This window comes from Balaenoptera borealis (genome assembly GCF_965194805.1).
Source record: "Balaenoptera borealis genome assembly, chromosome: 1".
Lineage (NCBI taxonomy): Eukaryota > Metazoa > Chordata > Mammalia > Artiodactyla > Balaenopteridae > Balaenoptera > Balaenoptera borealis.
This window is the reverse complement of record NC_138860.1, coordinates 76,426,832-76,449,584: the sequence shown is the minus strand read 5'-3', so window position 1 is coordinate 76,449,584 and position 22,753 is coordinate 76,426,832. Positions and strand designations below refer to the sequence as shown.

The 22,753-nt window shown below is 36.4% G+C and overlaps 1 protein-coding gene across 7 annotated transcripts in view; it reads left to right on the top strand.

The window, feature by feature from the left end:
- The window catches only part of ATF6 (activating transcription factor 6), a 226,613-nt gene that overhangs the window by 40,394 nt on the left and 163,466 nt on the right, over window positions 1-22,753 (top strand). For 5 of the 7 annotated variants that reach the window (XM_082405507.1, XM_082405509.1, XM_082405506.1 and 2 more), the window contains 3 exons: window positions 5,713-5,898; window positions 6,816-6,907; window positions 13,374-13,412. In XM_082405507.1, the coding sequence (XP_082261633.1) occupies window positions 5,713-5,898; window positions 6,816-6,907; window positions 13,374-13,412 (317 nt within the window). The remainder of the gene's footprint in view (window positions 1-5,712; window positions 5,899-6,815; window positions 6,908-13,373; window positions 13,413-22,753) is intronic. The other 2 variants (XM_082405508.1, XM_082405512.1) reach the window with 1 other exon arrangement.

Below are 22,753 nucleotides of genomic sequence, written 5' to 3'. Positions count from 1 at the left end.
GTTTTTGGATTGGATGAGACCTTTAGAGGATTAAAGCGGTGGCTTTAAACTTTTTGTCCATAATCCACAGTAAGAAACGTATTTTACATTTCTCTTGACAAACACAGTCTAATGAAACAAGAGATAAGCTCTTACTAACTCCCTCTTTTTATTAATGTTTAAATACACTCTGGGAGAAGAAATGATTTTTCTAAGATCTTCCAATTAATTTATTGCAGTGCTGGGACAAGAATTAAGAACTTCTGACTTCTGGGACTTCCCTGGTGGTCCAGTGGTTAAGAATCTGTGCTCCCAATGCAGGGGGCCCAGGTTCAATCCCTGGTTAGGAAACTAGATCCCACGTGCCGCAAGTAAAGATCCCGTATGCCACAACTAAGACCCGGTGCAGCCAAATAAATAAATAAATATTAAATAAATAAATAAATAAATAATATTTTTAAAAAAAAATGGTCCACATCCGAAGTGAGAGAGTAGCATTGACATATATACACTACCAAATGTAAAATAGCTAGTGGGAAGCAGCCGCATAGCACAGGGAGATCAGCTCAGTGCTTTGTGACCACCTAGAGGGGTGGGATGGGGAGGATGGGAGGGAGATGTAAGAGGGAGGGGATATGGAGATATATGTATATATATAGCTGATTCACTTTGTTATACAGCAGAAAGTAACACAACATTGTAAAGCAATTATACTCCAATAAAGATGTTTAAAAAAAAAAAGGTCCTCATCAAAAAAAATCTTAAAAAAAAAAACTCCCGACTTCCAGTGTTGTCATTTTAAAAAAAATTTATTTATTTTGTTTTATTTATTTTTGGCTGTGTTGGGTCTTCGTTGCTGTGCATGGGCTTTCTCTAGTTGTGGTGGGCGGGGGCTGCTCTTCGTTGCAGTGCACAGGCGTCTCATTGCAGTGGCTTCTCTTGTTGTGGAGCATGGGCTGTAGGCAAGCAGGCTTCAGCAGTAGTGGCTCGTGGGCTCAGTAGTTGTGGCTCACAGGCTGTAGAGCGCAGGCTCAGTAGTTGTGGCGCACGGGCTTAGTTGCTCCGTGGCATGTGGGATCTTCCCGGACCAGGGCTTGAACCCATGTCCCCTGCATTGGCAGGCGGATTCTCAACCACTGCACCTCCAGGGAAGCACCCAGTGTTGTCATTTAATGACTAAATTACTATTACTCTTATATAGCTACACCAAGTACTTTTAGGGACATATGAAGCAGAGGAGTCATTAATTGAAGGCACAGGAAGCTGCTCTGAGGATCTTTGAAGATCCTGTGCACAGGACTAAGATTCCTCCATTCTTCAGGAGGCTCTGCCCGCAGTGTGGCTTTCCTGAGGACATCTGGTGGATACTCTTGGTCTTTTCCTCTCTACCAGTTGTTCTTTCTTTTCACTCAGAAGATGGGATTGGATAGAGCAGCTTGGACCTACAATCTAGTAGGGATTTTGTCTGTTATCCTTTCTCACTCAGGAAATCATACTACATGCCACAAGGCATTCTTCATTCAGAAATAAAAAAGAGGGAGAGAGAAAGGAAAACTTCGGGGTGAAAATTATCTACTTGACTCTGCCAATTTAATGGCTCCTGTTACCAGTAATGAAGAGTCTTTATTTAACTTTTAATGAGTAGGAAAAGGTTATACCACACACACACACAACTTAATAGAGAGTAAAATAAAATTCTGGCTTTCTGTCATAAGATTTGAGAAAAGTAGATGTAGTATAAGTAAAGATTTTGTTTTTCTGTTTTAAATAATTTTATGAGAAAAAACGGAGTGTACTTAAGATTCTTAAGAGAAATCAAATTAAAATATTTAATTTATTTGAATATTTCAAATAAGGTTGCCATAAGTTAAATTTGCCATTGATTTTTGCTGTACATCTTTTTTAGGATGTATTTATAATAAGTATATTTACTATGATATACAATAATATAATAGTTATGTAAATTAAAAGAAGTATTTAAGAAAATTTACTCCTTTGCCTTTTAAATCAATTTCAAATAAACAAAGTTTATTTCTTTTTTTTTTATTTAATTGAAAAAAATTTTTGTTTGATATGATGAAGAGGTTAATCAGTGACAGTTTCTGCTTCATACGTCAGTTTAGAGGGAAAGATTCAGCAAAATGAGAACTAGAATTGACAGATGTGCGGTAAGCCAGTGATTGATTCACCTGTATGTTACCAGTACTTGATCTCTCTTGAGCTTGTATGTGATGTTAGAATGTATTTCTTAGCAGTAAAATATTTTATTTTAATACCTTTAATTTATAGCCATTCAGGACTTTGAAGCTTATTTCTTAGCAACATCACAGAATCAAGGGTCTAAATAGTCTTATTTTATTTGTAAGAAGAACATAATATCTTACAGTGTTTATCAGTCAGTAACTTAAAATTAAAAAACATAATGGAAAGAGACTTAGAATTTTGACTCTTAAATTGATCCAGCCTTCAAAAAGTACTAGTCCATTTGTGGAAGTTCTCCCTTTACGAGATTCTTTCTTACAGTCAAATAAATGTTTGTTTGATAATGAAACACCATATTTTATAGTGCAATGTCACTAAAGGGAGAATATTTTTCTGCCGTGGAGCTTTTTCTTTTTTCTTTTTCCAAGGCACAATGCTTGGTGGAAGAGTTTTCTGAAGGCAGGATGACCAGAAGCAGTGACTGGCTAGCTGTTCACTCATTTGAGTCATGTTGAATCTTCTCATACGCCCATAAGGGAGATGTGTCAATTGATTAATGGGCCAGAGTATTGATTTTATGTTTGCAGACTGCTAATAGAGGAGAGTAAGCTTCTATTCAAGCAGTTCCGTAAGCCTTCAATTTCAAACAGGCACATAATTAAAGTAACCATACAGCTCACTGAGTTTAGAGTTCCATACTGTGATGCAAGACTTCCTGTTTGGTATTTAAAAGCAGTGTGGAGCTGTTGTGTCAGAAGCACTGGGCTTGGAAACAACTGTCCTAAGTTCTAGCCTTGGCTCTTCTACTCTCTAACAGCATCAAATGATAAGGCTTATTTTAAAGAATCTTGAAAACTGTAAAAATTTCAACAAGAGGAGATTAATTAAATGTATTATGGAACATCAAGATAATTGAAATACTATGCTGCCATTCTCATGGCATGTCAAAGATGATCATGATACACTATGTTAAAAAATCAGTTTACAAAACAGTTATTATAGTGTAATGCTTTTTTTCTCATAAAATATCATTCCCCATCAAAAAGCCAAACAGTATGTGTGTGTTTAATCTGAAAATTATGGTTTTTTGCCTAGAATATACAGAATAATTTAAGTATTATTTATTTAGATAGCTGAAGACAGCTTGCTGAAATGTAAAGTTGGAACTCTGTGTTTGGTGATTCCTATGGGTTTTATATATTTTTACTGTATTTATCCTTTGTATTTATTGGTAGTATTGAGTATTTACTGCATTTTCAGAGCTATTGTATCTTTTTCTATGGGAAGAAATGAATATTTGGCCACAGGTGGTTTTCATTTTTTTAGTATGAGGCATGTGCATTGACAGCCTTTGAAACTTTATGCTGTATAATATGCAGGTGCTTTTATTGTTTACAGAAATCCCTAATCCTTGTTTGAAATTTATTAAATGGTGTGCCATCTGTAAGCCTTCCCAAATTCCATATATTAATTAGCCTTTAAAGTAAGGTTACCTTTTATCTAACTTTTAGTATAAACTCTTCCATCTGGGAACCTTCTCTTTTATGTGTTTGTTCAGCGTTCTGTGTACTTAAGCACTCTAGTATTAAGTATTAATTATGGACACTGGCATTCTAAGTAACAATGAAGATCACTGAGAGTAACAGTAGTTTGAACAAAGTGGCATTGTCCAGAGAATAGTTTGAAATTGATGAATAATCAATCCATCGTGGCTTTGCCACCTCTGTGTGTGTGTGTGCACGCACGTGTGTGTGTGTGTGTGTGTGTGTGTGCGCGCGCGTGTGTGTGTTTAGCATTATTGAAGAGTGGGATAGTTATTCCACAGGGAAACTTTGTAAATTTTGTAGATGGTTATATAAGGCAGCATTCTTGTGAAGCTTCAGTTAAAAAAGAAAAAAAAAAGGAAAAAATACTCTTCTTGACATCTCATATAATGTTTCTTTTCCTTGTGGATTCTGATTGCTTGGTTGGCTTTGGTATACCTCTGTTTCTAGCAAATGTAGTATGGGGTGGGAATTGTGTTGTTATTTCAAAAGAAATCAGTATTAAATTATTTAATTTTATTTACCAATCTGAGTAAGCGTTATTAAACACCCACAGTAAAATGTTTATTTTTTTTAAAGTCCTTTACAAAACAGAGAACTCAGTAATTCAGTCATCTGTATTCTTACAATAATAAATTTAATATTATTTGGTGCTTTTTATGGACTTTTGCTACCTCACCATCTCTCCCAAATAAATTAGACTAAAATTAAAACAAATAGGTTCCACACCTTAGTTTAGAAAATATGACAAAAATAATTTTGCTCAGTAAGTTTTGATTATGGTAGCTATTGTGGGTCATATTACATGGTTTTGGTTTCCAGGGTATAAAATCTAGGTGGAGAGAGAGAGAGTCAACATTTTTGAAACAGTTGAGACCATTAGAGTGTTCAGGTGTATCTTCCAAATTATAAGGGCATAAGAAATTCAGACAATATAAAAACTCCGAGTGGTTTATCATGTTTAGAGTTCAGATGGTCCTTAATATTAGCTTAGTAGAGGAGACAGCATTCCAAATTGGAACAAACAGTATGAATAAAGGAACAAGTTAGGTGTGTATGAAGATCATGGAGTAGCCTTAAATGTTAAGATTGGAGGGTGTGGTGTGAATAGTTGTGGGGTTAGAGAAGTAGGGGGTGGTCACATTATGGAAGATTTTGAAAGCAAAGGTGGGTAGCTAGAATGCATGACTAGCTTGCTTTTGCAATTGAATAGCAAGATTAAAATGTTTTTAGGGGAAGGAAGTTATCTTAGAAATGGTAGACAGAAGGAGCCTGAAGCCAATTAAAGTAGTTAGGAGGCTATTGTAGTAGTCTAGAGATGAGTTAATGAGTGCCTGCATTAGGAGAATGGCAGTGGAAACAGAAAGGAATGACTGAGAGACACTTTCACTGGAAGAAACTTGGTCATTAGTATATCCTCAGTACATATTTAGTGAGTAAGTGGGAGGTTGAGAGAGGGAGTAAATTTAGACAATGAAAGAAAAATAAGTTACTGGTCACATCTTCCATTATATCCTGAGAGATACTTACCACTGATATAAAATGAATAGATTTTAAAAAAATAGAGGGAGATAATGAGTTCAGTTTGCGCATAGTGAATTTCAAGTGATGGTAACTCTACAAATAGAAGTGGCCTTATAAGTAATTGGACATATGGTTCTGAAAAATAGTCAATTAATTCAGGGCCTGCGATATAGATTAAAGGTGTATGTATATATACATACATATATACATAGTGTTTCTAAAGGGAAAATTGGAAGATCAATAAATAAGCCTTAGAAAACACCAGAAGAAAACATTTAACAGGTTTTAGAAGGCCTTATTTAATCATTTGATTTCAGTTTACTTAGTTTGAGTAATATTTTTTAAAACAACCAGTAACCTGCGTTTTGTACAATTTGTTTAAAGATAATTGTAAAAATCAGTATATTCTTAACTGATCTGATCCTAAAATCCAAATATTTTGATTCACTGTAACTTTTCCTAGATTGCTGTGCTAAGGAGACAGCAACGTATGATAAAAAATCGAGAGTCAGCTTGTCAGTCCCGCAAGAAGAAGAAAGAATACATGCTAGGGTTAGAGGCAAGGTTAAAGGCTGCCCTTCTGGAGAATGAGAAGCTGAAGAAAGAGAACGGATCCCTGAAGCGGCAGCTGGATGAAGTTGTATCAGAGGTGAGTGATGGTAGTGATAGAGCCAGGATAATGGGTTAAAGTGTTCTTTTCTTCTGATAAATCAATTGGAAATTTTACATTTTAAATTAAATTGTGTAAAATAATAGTACTAGGAAAAGGCAGGCCCAATAAACCCCAAAACATTTGTAGTAAGGATAAAGTATTGGCAAGAGGAGGTTTTGAATTGTACCTCACAAGCTGTACACAAAAGTTGTCTCCTTTTCCTGGGTTTCTCCTCACTTATTACCATAGCACTCTCTTGGTTTTTTTTTTGACTAAATGAATCACATTGAGGCTCCTAAATAGTCCCACTAGGTCGTCCCTTTTAAAGAAGAAAACAATACAAAATAAAAAATTGTTAATGTTTTCTTGGTCTACATGCCCACTATTATGTTTTCTGTTTTGTTGCCATGCTGGTCCCAACAAGGTTAATCTTCTCCTCAGTTCTGTTGATGAAATCTGCTGCTTTCAGGATTTCCTACTGCAGTGCTGTCCTGAACCAAATTGATGCCTCTGCCTACTGAGTGGGGCTTCTTATATTGCTCTTTCTGTCTTTCCTTGAGCGTATGGGAATGTTCCATTATGTTACTGAAAACAATGATTTAATAGGGAGACAAACCACAGAAGTATCTTAGGGTTCTTTGAAGATCCATAAAATTATAAAAATTGTTGAATTCTTTCCTTTTGGGTGAGGATGCCTCTGCCACAGGGTGGCTGCTATGTTTCTTCTCTCCTGCTACTCTCCTTTTCTCTCTCTCTGGAAGGTTCTGCTCTAGTCTTTTGAAAAGTACTATTTCCTCACATTTGCATTTTGTTTTTTTGTTTAAGTATTCACATAACTGGTGAAGAGGAGAGTTGTTGCTTTTTGTGAGAGGGATGTGTAGTTCAATTGTATTTAATATGGTCCTTTTCTTTAGAACCAGAGGCTTAAAGTTCCCAGTCCAAAGCGAAGAGCTATCTGTGTGATGATAGTTTTGGCATTTGTAATACTGAACTATGGACCCATGAGGTAAGTGTATAGATATTTATTTTGGATACTAATGCTAAAAATTTTAATTCTTGTTATTATTCTAGCTCTAGTCATAAGCTAGGGAAAAATGGATTTGTTTTGTTCTTCTCAGAGACAAGAAGGGAGAAGAAAGATTGGTTCCTCCTCCTTGTTCTTTACCTAGGTCTGGCAGAAAGTTCATGTTTTTCTTTTTTTTTTTTCCAATAAATTTATTTATTTATTTATTTATTTATTTTGGCTATATTGGGTCTTCGTTTCTGTGCGAGGGCTTTCTCTAGTTGCGGCAAGCGGGGGCCACTCTTCATCGCGGTGCGCGGGCCTCTCACTGTCACGGCCTCTCCCGTTGCGGAGCACAGGCTCCAGACGCGCAGGCTCAGCAGTTGTGGCTCACGGGCCTAGCCGCTCCGCGGCATGTGGGATCTTCCCGGACCGGGGCACGAACCCTTGTCCCCTGCATTGGCAGGCGGACTCTTAACCACTGCGCCACCAGGGAAGCCCAAGTTCATGTTTTTTTAATGATGAAAGCCTTAAGTTATTCAACAGATCACTGATGAAGCAAAATAATGAACTGATTAAGATCATGGGCATTGAAATTAGACTGCCTGAGTTCAAATCCTATCTCCTCCACTTAGTAACTTTGTTGTCTTAGGCAAGTTACTTAATCTCTCTATGCCTCAGTTACTTACTTTTAAAATGTGTTTATAAGAATAATATTACCTACCTCAATACTATGATACTTGAGTATCAGAGATTATAAGGCACTTGGGTGGCTTCCTCCCTAGCTATAAAATAAGTAGGTAGAGCAGTAATTCTCAGTTTCTTCTTTAGTAGATTTGGAATGGGAATCAGTATAAATATTTTAAGCCTCTAGCTGAACTTGGTTCAGGTTTTCAGCTAAATCACAACTGAGAAATGCTGCTTTTGTGTTGGAGTCATAGAATACTAGAATTCAAAGGGATCTTAGAAATCATCTTTTTCAGACTCCCACTAACCATGGCACACTCAACACATGAACAAAATTAGCATCCTAGGTGTTGGGGAGTCAAGAGTAGTTAGACAGGGGCTGTGCCTTTAAAGATCTCGTGATCCAGCTGGAGGAGAGACATGTAAAAGGATGACTACAGGATAATGTGATGAATGTCATAACATCAGTATGAACAGAGTACTAAGAGAATATAAATGAGAATATGGATTCCTTGAGGAGAAGGTTCATGTCATATTGATAGATGCTCAAAACATTTTTTTTGTTGAATGACAGAATGGTAAGGGACATCCCATAGAGGAAGCTGAATCTTAAAGTGTGATGACAGTTTGCCAGGTGGAAAGTATGGGAAAGGCATGCCAAGCAGAGGGAGCAGCATGATAAAAGGCACAATTATGAAATGGCCTGACATTTTCAGGAAAAAAATGAAAAATTCAGTGCATTTTTATATATGTGGGAGTGTGTATGAGGAAATATGGCTAGCAGTATAAGTGGGGGCCGGATAATGAAGGGCCTTGTATGCTGCTATATACAGTGCTACTATAAACCAGGCATTCCTGAGTTTTTAGGCAGAGGGTAACAATCAGTTTTGTATCTTAGGAAGATGACTCTGAGGGTGGTATTGAGAATGGATTGGATGGAGGAGAAACTATTGGTAGAGACAGCATTAGGAGGCTGTTGGTGTATTTAAGGTAATAGATGAGGGCCTGAACTTAGACTATGGTGATGGAAAGGATGGACTATCTCAGGGTACATCTCTGAGATAGACTCTGTGGGATTTGATGACGAATACAATGTGGAACATGAGGAAGAAAAGAGAGAAATTAAACATAATTCCAAAATTTCTATCTTGAGGGACTGAATGGTGATGCTGTAATATGAGGTAGCCAACATAGAAAGATGAATGGTTTTATGATGGAAGACAATGGTTTTTATTAGTAGTATGGGAAATTTGAGATAGTGACTAGATATTGGGAATTACCATGATAGATAGGTAGACAGACAAACAGAGATGTTAGTGGAATAGCTGAGATTATCCAAGGAGAAAAATAGAGGAAGAAGAGTAATAAGAATCTGAGGGAGTCAGCATGAGCAGTAGATTGACTGAGGAAAAGAAACTTAGAGTGAATAGGGTTAGGGACAGAATGAGAAGAGAATGGTTTTCTGAAGCTAAGGATGAAAAGAGTTTCAAGAGGGGCTTGAGCAGTGATATCACATGCTGAGGGCTTGAGAGAGGCAGAACACTGAGACAGGAACATTGAATTTGGTAATTAGCAGGTCAGTAATCTTGGAAAGCAGATTTATTAGGGATAGGAGCGAAATCTATATTAAAATTAGTTGAGAACTGAAAGTTGTATAATCTCTTTTTTATTAATAAAACTTTTTATTATGAAGATTTTCAAACAGAGAAATTAGAGAAAAATAGTATAATGACCCCCTTTTTCATATGTTTGATGGCCAAACTAGGTCACTCCCATTTTATTCCTATGTAGTTGGTTTCTAAAAAATAAAATATAGATCTCGTATTGGACTTTTGTTATTGTTTGGTGTTAGCACAATTCCCCAGAGCATTTGATATCTCATCATGGAGCCCCAGAGACCTATCTACTTTTTAATTAGTTCACTAAAGCAACTCAGTGAAGAAGTCATAATTCTGAGTTGACTTATTTTTGAAAGTTCACACTACATTAGACAAGTTACATAGAATATGCTGAAGAGATACCTGGAGTAAGCATCTGAATTATTAAAAAATTATTTTACTACTTTATTCATTATTTACTCTTGACATTTTACCCATATTTTTCATATTAAAATTATTTTGTCATTTTAATTTTTGTATTTGAGGACTGGGACTTCTTTATTCATGAAGATCTATCTCTTGATTAATAAAGGAGAAAAGAGACATGCTAATCAAAACTTTGTCATCCTGACTTAGGAACTTGAATATAATTAAATTCCTTGAATAAAGTGAATCAGATTACTGTGGAGTGAATATAGAGTCACCAGCAGCTCTCAAAATGAAGCGTTTTATACTGGGACCCTCAGTACCAGAGGGGGCTTCATGGGTGTAGGCCATTTGTTAGAACTTCTCCAGCTACACTCATTTCTTCCTTTCAAAGTCTCTTTTATATAATGACTTTTCCACTGACTTTCCTCTGTGACTTTTGCCACAGCCATTGAGGATAACAGAGCCATAGGTTTCAATTATTATCTTATATTTAAATACCAGTTTTTAAAGGTGACCATTAGTAGTTATACCCTGAAGATTCTTCTATTCTAGTATACTATAGAATTTACTTATTTATTTTCTTTATTTCCTTGCAGAGATTTTCATCTCTGTTTTGTTTTACAGTGCTTAGAACAGTGCCTGGCACATAGTGGTCTCTCAATAAATATTTGTGGTATGAATGAATATGTTCCCCCCTACCCCCACCCCCCATTAGTAGTAAGTTATTTTTTGATAAGTCTTTAGCTAGTTGTATTTCTCTTTTAAAAGGATTACTTGTAGTCTTGACCAAAAAATCTTTTCTTTTGGTATGAGTTGCTATAAACCTACTTGCATGTATTAAACATGTATCTAGTGTTTATTGACAAGTAACCTGCTTGCCATACTCTGCATATATTTACTAATTCCTATTTTTGTATGTTTATGTACACCATTCCTAAACTGAAAGAACTTCCTTCTGTCTTTCAACTTATGTGTTTTAGTCTCTCCCCACTGACATTCTTGATATTGCTTTATTCAACTGCTTCTCACCAGTTATCAATTTGTTACATTTTCTTCCACTTGTTGAAGTTGTGCTTTGTGCTGTTATTGTTTCTTATGCATATTTTGCCACAGGTATAAGGTCTTAGATCATGTTGTCTAGTTCTTTAATTTTGTCCTGTAGAGACAAGACAGTGTTCATCCCAGAGGAGATACACAGTTATGTGTGTTCATTTGCTATTTCTCAAAAGCTGTGTGCTTTTAGTTCCTCATTTCTTATCTAGGCTATATGAGGTACTCATTATTTATTCAGTCAGACATACAGCAAATATTTTTAGAGGACTATTGTTTGCCAGGTACTGAGCAAGGAGCCAGGAATGCAAACGTGAATAAAAGTCTAGTAAGAGAAGCACATATGTAAACAACTGTAGTATGAAAAAGAATTATGTAGATGTTGTATAAAGGTAGGGGCATATTCTTTTTTTTTTAATATATATATATATTTAAAAGTATTTATTTATTTATTTGGTTGCACCGGGTCTTAGTTGCAGCAGGCGGGCTCCTTAGTTGCGGCAGGCGGGCTCCGTAGTTGCAGCGCGTGGGCTCCTTCGTTGTGGCACGTGGGCTCCTTCGTTGTGGCATGCGAACTCTTAGTTGTGGTATGCATGTGGGATCTAGTTCCCTGGCCAGGGATCGAACCCAGACCCACTGCATTGGGAACGCAGAGTCTTATCCACAGCACCACCAGGGAATTCCCAATAGGGGCATATTGTTGAAGGAACATCAGTGACTCTGATGATGGTAGTCACAGAGGCTTTATGGAGTAGCATTTGATGAACGAATAAAGAGAATGGAATTATGCTGCAGGAAGTGAGGATGGTATTGGGGACGTCTTGCTGTGAAAGCCCTCATAAGTCAACAGAGATCTGAAAAATAAGACAGGAACAAAAATTTTTAATGAATTAATGATCTTCACTGATGCTGAGGTGACGGGTGTATCACGGGTTGGGTCTTATTTCCGTGAGCAAGTAGATTGATCCATTATGGATGGAGGAGATAATGGTCTCAATTTATTAATAAAGGTTTGTGTTTAAAAAAATTAGATGAACAGTACAAAAAGGAGAATTAAGAATGGGAGAAAGTTTAAATACTTGAAAATACTGAGCAACAACCTAAGGAAATCTGTGTCTGTCTCTGTGTGAAGGCTTTAGGAACAGAAAGCCAAGAAGTAGTGGGAATATTAGGAACTGTTCAGATTTTAAAAACATGTTAAAAGGCTTAGATTGAAGAAAAACAACGAAGAGAAGAGCTAGAAGGAATGAAGAAATATCAAATGTCTTAACAAGTTGGAATATCTCCAGATACCAAGAAGGAAATAGGAAAGAAACTGGCTATGAAACTCATAAAAAGCAGGAACTATTTCTTCTGGAGAAAATTTGGCACAGTGAAATATCAAAGTTCAGAGAGCAACAATGTTTGAAAGACTGAAATCCACCCCTGAACCAAATGTTGGGAATGGAGATGTTGCATCATGTATATTAGTCAGAAGCATTTCTTAATTGACCTCATTGTTTGCAGTCTTTTCACTGCAAAACCAATGATCTTCTCAGACCTGGGAATCTGCCAGAGGAGCGGGAAATCCCCAGTTGAACCTTATTAGTACCACCTGGAAGATATTTATTGAACAACTTTCACATCCGTGGCCTTGAATATCTATAAAGCAAGCATTATTATGTTTTAATTGGTGCAGAAACTGCATAGGCTTTTAAATAATAGATTGTGAGTTCTAACTCAGCTTTTCTCAGGTACTACAAAACTAAGTCTGGCCAGACAAATAGACATTTTAATCAGAGATTTCGAAAGCATTTTAAATTTAGGAAGCTAAACTCTTTCAGAAGAGATCACATTACCATAGTAGTGTTGTTAATGTTGTTTCAGATGTTCAATGTAGAATTGAACTTTTTGTGCCTTACTGGTATGGGTCCAAGTGAGAAAATATATAACACACATTTGCCAAATATAGGTATGCCTTAAGAAACATTTCCTGAAGGCACTTGGTGATGAAATGTAAATACATCTTACATCTAAAGTAAGAGTTTTGTCAAAGTAATGTGTAGCAAAACTGACTAGTTTGGAGAGTTTGGGGTTACTGAATAGTCATCGCACAGAAAAAGAAAATAAACTAAGTAGACTTAAAAGGGTTAATTTTTCTGACCTTATTGATATTGTGTGGATGGTAAAGAAGGCATCTAGCTATTTTTGGCACAGGATTCAAAGAACTGGCCTACTCTGGGTGGTCTATAAAAATAGTAACTCTAGGCAGCAGGGAATGGCTTAACAGGACAAATGTGAATTGGTAGGAAACCCTCTTCTTACTTACTACTCATTGGGGTTGATTCTATGATCATTAGTCGTATTTTATAGTTGTAGAACCTGAAATTTAACCCAGATCTCTTTTTAAGAAATGATCATTGAAAACTCTGCCTTTTCTGCTAAACCATAAAGCATTTTTTTTTCCTACCATTCTTCAAGAAACCTTAAGGACTTCTGTTTTTGGCAGTATGGTGGGCTAGAGGTACAGAAAAACTTTGCATTGTAGTACACCGGAAAATGCTGGATTAAAAAACAAATCAAAACTCTTTTATTTCATGGCTGAACTGAGGAAAAGGAAGCACTTCTCAGAGGCCAGAATATTAAGGTAACATAAATCCATAATGGTAAGGTAACACTGGAAGTGGTGCTTGTCCTAGAGTTATTTCCTCATCCTTTTGTCCTAGCATCTGGGAAGAGGAAAGAAAGCTCTGGATCCAAACAAGGTGAGAAGTCACAACTGAAGCCCTCCTACCCCCACCCAAATAAAGCTGGAACTTCCAAAGACTGACATTCTTGGTTGCTAAAAGAGAAAAAAGTAGATTGCCATACCACATAGGGAGAGTGTTGGTAAGTACCTATCTTGGTATTGGCTTTGAGTAGAGTAGAAACAAAGAAAGAATTTTCTCTTTACCACAAGCCCTAACTCATGCAGTTTGAGCCTGAATTTACACTACTTGTGTGGCCCCCAAAAAAACCAAGACAAAAATTTAGTTTAAGCAGTCCTGTGTTGGTGGTACTGCTAGTCTCCTGGCAGGATCAAATGTAAATCCTTCTCAGAGAAAGGCACTTTAAACAGACATCTAAAAAATTGCCAAAAGTAGGGTTCCAACTGAACATGAATCCACATCCTCTCACCTCCCCCAAATTATTAAACACACCAGGAAACAGGCCACCATGAATAAGAGTTAGAGGAAATAAACTGCAGAATAAAACTCTGAAAGACTACGGATATTTGAATTAACAGATACTAGAGGTAAAATAAATATGTTAAATAAAAGAGGGAATTGAAGTATGACGAAAGAACAAAAGACTGTAAGAATTATTCAGGACATTTTGAAAAAAAATCTGGAAATGTGATAATTAAAAAGTTGACATTAGAAAAAGAATGCACAGGTTAAAACAAAAAATTAGGCACATTTGAAGAAAGAAATAGTAAATGGGAAGATGGATCTGAAGAAATTATACAGAATGTAACACAGAGAGACATAGAGATGGAAAACTTGAGAGATATTAAGAGACACTACCATAACTATGGGGTTACACTACAGTAACTTAGTAATCAAAGTAACATCACCAGTCATGAGACATACTGACATCTTGTACCTCCTGATGTGATGCACTGAAAAGGGCACAACATCACTTCTGTGACGTTCTTGCCAAAATGGCATAACCTGGGTTTTACCATGAAGAAATATCAGATAAAGCCAGATTGAGGGGGACATTAAAATATTTTTGTAATCTTCAAAAGTGTCAAGGTATTAAGGAAGAAGGAAAATAACCTCAAAGAAGATTTTGAGATATAGAAATGAAGAGCCAACAACAACAAAAATAATAAATGTGAATGAAACTTTTAAAAAAGTTGATGGTATAAAACATTAACAATGTCTAGTTTGTAAGGTTAAAACAAATAAAGATGGAAGTATAGTATTCCCCCCTTACCCTTGGGGGATATATTCCAAGACCGCATGGATGCCTTGGCATCATGGATGGTATCAAACCCTATATATACTATGTTTTTTCTATACGTACATACCCATGATAAAGTTTAATTTATAGATTAGTCACAGTAAGAGGTTAACAGCAGTAACTAGTAATAAAATAGAACAATTATAACAATATACTGTAATAAAAGTTATGTGAATGTGACCTCTTTCTCTCTCAAAATAGCTTATGGTACAAATTTAATGTCTTTTCCATCTTAACTAAGCACTTACACACTGTGGCCATAACTTCTGCAGCTTGAGATGTGATGACAAAACTAGTACGAATTTCTTTTTCCTTCTTCACAATTTCATGGATAGAAGATTTGTTCTTACCGTAGATCTTAGCAACCTCAGCATATGATTTTTTCCCTTTCCATATTAAGTAGAGAACTTTACCTTTTCACTTAAAGGAAGCACTTTACGGCTTTGGCATATACAGATTGCCAGCATCACTACTCTTGCACTTTGGGGCCATTATTAAGTAAAATAAGGGTTACTTGAACACAAACACTGCAATACTGATACTGCGACAGTTGACCTAGTAACTGAGATGGCTGCTAAGTGACTAAACCAGTGGGATACACTAAACAAAGGGATGATTGACGTCTTGAAAGGGCGGGACTGAGCAGGACAGTGGGAGACTTCATCATGCTACTCAGAATAGTGCACAATTTAAAATTTATGAATTGTTTATTTCCGGAATTTTTCATTTAATATCTTTAGTATGTGGTTGATCGCAGGTAAATGAAACCGCGGAAAGTGATACCACAGGTAAAGGGGGACTACTATAATTTCTGGACAATAACATCTGATACATTGTGAGGGGTGTGACTGAACTTAAAGCACTCAAAGTTTCTATTGTTTGGGAAGTAGGTAAAGATAATGACTATGTTTAGACTTGTTAAATTAATTGGCATTTTAAAGTTTGGAGGGGTAACATCTAACAAAATATAATTAGAATATATCATTTCAAAATCTGTTAGAAGTAGTATTGTGGAATGAGGTGGACAGATTCAGTCAAAAAGATGGCATGAAGAGAGAAATAAACAGATTATGAAAGCACAAAATATTGTAGTAGAAATGAATCTAGAATATTATCTGTAATCACAATAAATGGAAATGTACTGAACTGTGCATTTAGAAGGCAAAGATTGTCAGACTGGATGTGGGAGAAAAGCAAAATTCAACTTCATGCTGTTTATAAGAGAAACACCTAAAGGCATAAAGCTACAGAAAAGTAGAAGATCAAAGGATGGAAAAGCAAACAGTAGCTAAAAGAAAGCTGGAGTTACTCTATTAATATCAGATACATATACTTTAAGGAGAAAAGTATTATTAGACCTAGTCACTACATGCTGATTTAAAAGTATAGTTTATCAGGAAGATATAATAATTCTAAATTAGTGTGTTCCTAATAATATAGCTTGGAAACAATCACTGATGGACCTGCAGGAGAAAATTGACATTCTGCTGCCATAGTGGCAAATTTTAGCATACCTCTCTCAGTAATTGATAGACCACATAGACAAGAAAATCTGCAAGGATACAGAAGATTTGATTATTGTCATTATTAAATTTGATCTAGTGGCTTTATGTATATATATGGCATCTATCAACACATAGTTTTCCAACCATATATGAAAGTGTTAAAAATTAATCTGTACTAGGTCATAAAGGAAATATCAGCAAGTTTCAAAAACTAACATATGGACTACATTTACTGTCAGTGCAATTAAGCTAGAAATCAATAACAAAAAGATGAAACAAAGAACTCCTATACTACTAAAAATTAAAAGGCACAGTTCTAAATAACCCATAGATCAAAGAAGTCATAATGAAATTTGGTTTTAAATTATGGTATTAAAATGCTATTTATCAGACCTTGTAGAAAGTACCATACTGTATGGGAAAAGCAAATTGCAGAAAAATATGTACAATATGATTACATTTATAGAAAGTTCAGATCAGAAAAACTGTACATTATGAATGCATGTGCATAAATGGTATAGCTATAAAGAAAAGCAAGGGAATTGTTATTACAGACTTCAGAAGTGGCATTGAGCAAGTTCAGCTCACCCCTAGGCTGGGCTGAGTATTTCTTGGTGTTCCCAAATTATCCTGTATACATATAATAGAATGTATCATATTTTACTAATTATTTGTTGGTGTATCTGTCTTCATCACTATAGACTCCTTTTTCCTTTTTTTTTTTTTTTTTAATTCTTTGTGGTGCTTACTTTATTGAGATTCCACAGTTTCCCATGGACCATTTTTTTTTTTGGCCTCACTGAGCAGCTTGTGGGATCTTAGTTCCCCAACGAGGGATCGAACCTGGGCCCTGGCAGTGAAAGTGCTGAGTCCTAACCACTGGACTGCCACGGAATTCCCTCCTTTTTTTTTTTTTGAGAATAGAAGTTCTGCCTTATTCCTTTTTTTATATATTCTCAGCATCTAGCGTAGTGTATGTAGTACATGGTAGACACATGTTGCACTGAATTGCAAAGAAGGTTTTCGTCATGGTGACAGAGAGGAAAGGGCATTCCAGGCAGAGGCAATATTCTGAACAAATGCTTGGAGAGGTGAAAGAAGATGGCTTTTACCCACAGTAAGAAGCAGTCACGGATGGCTAGAGCTTACCTTGCTTTTAGATTGAGCTTGACGTGTTGTAGCTACTTGATAAATATTTGTTGGATGATTGTTGAGTGACTAAATGAATGAATGATTGAATGTTAATGAGCGTAGAATGTACGGTGGGGAATGGTAAACAATTGGGCTGAAAGGGTAGGCTGTGTTCAGGTCACATAGGCCATCATGTTCACTGTAAAGGAGAACAGCATGAAACAGTGACTAGTGCAAGGAAATGTCATAGTGAGCACCAAGTAATGTGGTGTATGTTGTGAGTGTTGTACTGAGAAGAGGGAGATAAATGGAGAGAGTTATTATAAGGAAAGACTTCACAGAGGAAAGTAGAATTAAAGATTTATAAGGAAAGAAGGAGAGAAGGACATTCCAAGAGAAGTGTATGACACATGACAGTAACCAAGGTATAATACAGAAATGGAAGAGAAGTTGTCCCCCCTCTTACAAGAATAAAAATGGCAAAAAAAATTTTCTTTTGAGTCCTGGGCCTCTTATGACTGGTTCCATTTTCTTTTTTTTTTTTAATTTAATTTTATTTTATTTTTCATACAGCAGGTTCTTATTCGTTATCTATTTTATACATATTAGTGTGTATATGTCAATCCCAATCTACCAATTCATCACACCTCCCCCACCCCCCCCACCCCCCACCGCTTTCCCCCCTTGGTGTCCATACGTTTGTGCTCTACATCTGTGTCTCTATTTCTGCCTTGCAAACTGGTTCATCTGTACCATTTTTCTAGGTTCCACATATATGCGTTAATATACGATATTTGTTTTTCTCTTTCTGACTTACTTCACTCTGTATGACTGGTTCCATTTTCTTTATGTTTTTCTGATTGTACATTTTCTAAGATAACCTTAATTTTCATAGCTGTTCTCTTTATCTCATTACTACTACTTTCTGCACTATAAATGTAGTTTCTTCTAGTCATTTTTCAGACACTAAACCTTCTAACAGACGTTGAAATTGGATAGGGTACAGTATAAATCGTTATTACATTTAAATTTTATGAGGTTGAGAAAGATATTTTCTTTGTTAGGGAGAGTACTTAATCTTTAGAATTTCCTCCTCTTGGGTTCGTACTTCCTTAACGCAGTGGTCAAAGTTCATACCTGATGTTGTTCATACCAAAGGCATGGTTTTTCATTACTTCTCTATGCTGTGTTTCTGTTTGATTTGTAAGTTTTGTTGTTGTTTTAAGTTTGCACTTCATCACTATTTTGACATTAGGTAAGTTTAACTTGCTCCCAGACCCCAAGGATTGATGTAAATCTCAGACTTGTACAGATACCAAGGAAATACAGTGAGGTAGGGGGAATGAGCAGTGTTCATTTTAGACACTGGTAAAAATATTTCTTCGCAGAGGGAAGCTGAATTTATTTAAGAAATGAGGGGGAAATAAGGGAAGAAAAAGGGAAAATAGATTAATTTTGATAGAAAGAAAAGAATTTCTGAAAGATTCTGTTATCAACATAAAGTTTAACCAGCAACAAACTGTGTTAAAAATAATTCCTTCTTTATAAAACAGGGTGATTGAGAGCTAGTTGGAAAAACATCAGTCTAAATGCTACTTGCAATCTGTTGTTTATTATCAGCTTTGTTATGTTCTGAGTTTTGTTGACTGTTGAGTAATGGTAGGGCTACAGTTTTTATCATAGAAATTTGTCTGATGTTTTGCTAATTTTCTTTTTCTCCTTAACAGTTTGGATGACTTTTTGGTAAATTCTCTCATAGTGGTTTTCAACCTTTCCTGTACATAATCACTACGAAATCTTAAAAAGAGAGCTAACTGAGCCCTACCCCAAACCTATGGAATCTAGTGAGATGGGTCTAAATCATTTATTTTTATTTAAAAAATTTGTTTATTCATTTATTTTTGGCTGCACTGGGTCTTCGTTGCCGTGCGCGGGCTTTCTCTAGTTGCGGTGAGTGGGGGCTACTCTTCATTGTGGTGCGTGGGCTTCTCATTGCGGTGGCTTCTTTTGTTGTGGAGCATGGGCTCTAGGTGCACGGGCTTCAGTAGTTGTGGCACGTGGGCCCAGTTGTTGCGGCGCACGGGCTCAGTAGTTGCGGCACACGGGCTTAGTAGTTGCAGCACATGGGCTTAGTTGTTCCGTGGCATGTGGGATCTTCCCGGATCAGGGATCAAACCCATGTCCCCTGCATTGGCAGGCGGATTCTTAACCACTGTGCCACCAGAGAAGTCCTTAAATCATTTATTTTTAAACAAAGTATTTTTCTTTAGGTGATCTTGAGGTATGTCCAGGGTTGAAAACTACTGTGTATAGTTTTATATTTCTTTCTATATATTGACCCCTATGGTAATTGTAAGAGCACTTATCCATTAAATTAGAAGATGATATATATAAGAGAAATTTTTATTAAATTTCTAGACAGACGCTTGTATAGTCATAGGTTTGTATTATATAATTGAGGAAATTTATGGACCTGTGTTTTGGACAGAACAGGACTCATTACAGAACCCTGTGAGAGGAACTTCTTCCTGGCACATAGGACTTCAGTATATAGATTCCTTTGTTACATGTTTCCCTTTCTACTATTTAAAAAGTCACTATAACCATTCTCCTTTTCTGCAAATAATAAGGCAACATCCCGAGGCTGTTTTAAATATATTAGGTGTTAAAAAAAATTAACAAGTGTTTGAAATTGATAATACTTTTCCCTTGTTTGTTCTGGTTGGGTGCTGTCCCCTCACAAGAACCAGAATCTTTACAGTTTGAGACATCAGACTTTGATGAGGAAGGGCAAATTGTACTACTTAAGGACGAGCTACTCTGTGGTTTTCTTATGAGACTATGTTATAGGGGAAAGGTAACCACAGCGAATATGGTATTGAATTTGAGTGGCCTGAAACTGGTTAGAAATAAAATGTCTCTAATTCCAATATTCTCCAAGTTTGTCAGCTTTTCATTATTTTTATAGGAAGAATTCTAACTTTTTATCCTGAGATGAGCCTGTCCCCAAATCTGGCTTCAGTTTTTTTTCCTTATTCAATTGCTGAGCACACTTTGCTGCATGATATCACTATTGGCTGTAAGTTAAAAGTTACTGTATAATTTAAATGTCAGACTTCAAACCACCAAGTGTACATGGTTTTGTTCAGCCAGGTTTTTAAATGAAATCTAGTTCAAGTTTTTGGCTAAAAGTACTTTCCACATTTATCAAAGTGACACATAAACTGAAGAAATACATCTAAATACCAGGTGTTATTGAATCTGGGATTGCAGAGAGGTAGCAGAGCTAAGGGCAGTTCTTTTCCCAAATAGTCTAATTTACTCATGTTCTTCAAAAAAGTATCTGCACAAAGTAATTGGTTCTCTTTTCTTCTAGCCCCTGTGGATTCCATCCTTTAAAAAAATGGCTTAGAGTCTATCAGCAGTGAAGAGCTGAGTTTTGAGGGCGTGGAAAATTCTGTTGCTGATTTTCTTTAGTTTTGGCTTTCGTGTGAGTTATATATAGGGAGGCTTATGAGGAGGTATCACAGTGGCTTTATCATATATCACTTGGCTACCTTCCCCCTCAGACTTGATTTGTTACAGTGAAGGGAAGGACAGTTGAAATCAGAAACGTACATCCTTTGCTAACTTCCTTCTTTACCTTGAATAAGTCACTATGTCACTTTCAAAGATAAAAGGAGATAATGTGGTAACTTCTGCTGCTTCTGTCTTGTGAGAGGGCATCAGTGAGAGACTAGGGCAGATGAGAAAACTGTCAGAGTTTAAGTTGGTTACTTTGATATTTTCTTTAGACTACAAATCTTAGTTTAACATAAAACAAGGACCAGTGGATGGTTTGTCTGAAATAGCTTTCTCAAGCACCATTTTCAGTACTGAGCTGTGCAAAACATAAATAATAGAGGAATACACAGCTTTACTTTGTAATAAGTGAAGGTCTAGCCTAATATTAAGGTAGTATAAGATAACTTTGAAACTTTTGATTTTTCAAAATATATATGTAATTATTTACCGCTTCTAGGCAGTTTGCCTTTAATGTCTTATTTTCTCCAGATTTGACCTGTTCTGTCATTTCAGTAAGCATTTGAAACATATTTTAAGGGTTATTCTACAGATTGTTTTTAACAGAGTTATGGCTAGTATAGCATGAACTGTGTGTGCTGTGCATCTAGACTTCATGGTGTCTGTGTGTTGTGAACATAAGCTGGCATTGATGTCTTATGTTCCCAGGCAGTTTGTCACAATCCATGAGCTCTGAGGAGCTAATATTGGGGAATCACAGATACTCTGTATGCCTTATATGGCTTTCTATCTCAACTCTTTTACTGGAATTCTCAATAAAACAGCATTACTTGCTTTCATTTTTCCTTCTCCCCCCTTTTTTTTTTGTGTGATGTGAATTTGAAAATGAGAGCTAAATGGAAATAAGACCGTTGGAAAAAAGAAGATGAATAAAAAAGTGAAGGCAGTTTCAAAATAATCTGGGTTTGGCTGTATGTTGATACCACCTGTGCTTGGTTGGTAAAGGTAGCAGTTTTTGTGTGTTTTGTTGTGTTAAGCTTTTATTTATCAAACATTTGCTCTGCACCAAGTACTAGTCTAAGCACTTTATACAAAATCAATTCCTCCTTGAACTCTAAGGTAAGTGTTATTATCTCCATTTTACAGATGCGGAAGCTGAAGTCACAGCTAGCATTTGGCAGAGCTAGGATTCACAGCCTGCCTTTGGAGCCCTTGTGTTAGTCATTAATAGAACAACAGCGATCCATGCAGAGAAGAAGCTGGTGTTTACAGATAGAGGAGTTAGGACTCCATCCAATAACTTTACCCGTTTTCCTAAAGCTTAAGATTGGATGTGAAAGGAGAAAATATATATTTTATGGGTTGATGGGATTGGTGGGAATATAATAGAAGAGATTGCACTCAAATTTACAGGCATCTTTTTGACATTGAGAATGAGTAGAGTGTGCCTTTCTCAAGTGAGAGGATACCAAAGAGTTGTTTGCACACAGACTTTTTGTATTAAACATTGACTCATTGACTTTAGCAATTTAATAACTATAGTGTATTAGTTATTTATTGCTGTGTAGCAAACCACCCCAAAGCTTAAAGGCTTAAAACAATAGCAGTCAGTTACTTTGCTGAAACATCTGCAGTTTGGGAAATTCAACATCTCAGTAGAAACAGTGCTTCTTTGCTCCATGGAGTATCAACGGGGTTGGCTCAGGGTGGAGGACCTTACTTTCGAGCTGGCTCACTCATCAGGCCAGCAGGTTGGTGCTGGCCTGAGCTGGGACCTGAGCCAGGGCTATTGGCTAGAGGGTCTCGGCTTTTCTTCATTTGGGCCTCTCCACAAGCTGCTTGGCCTTCCTCGGAGTATAGTGGCTGGGTTCCAAGACTGATCATCGCCTGTTAGAAGAGTGCTTGCTTTATAATTGTTCACTGAATGGATGAAAGAATCT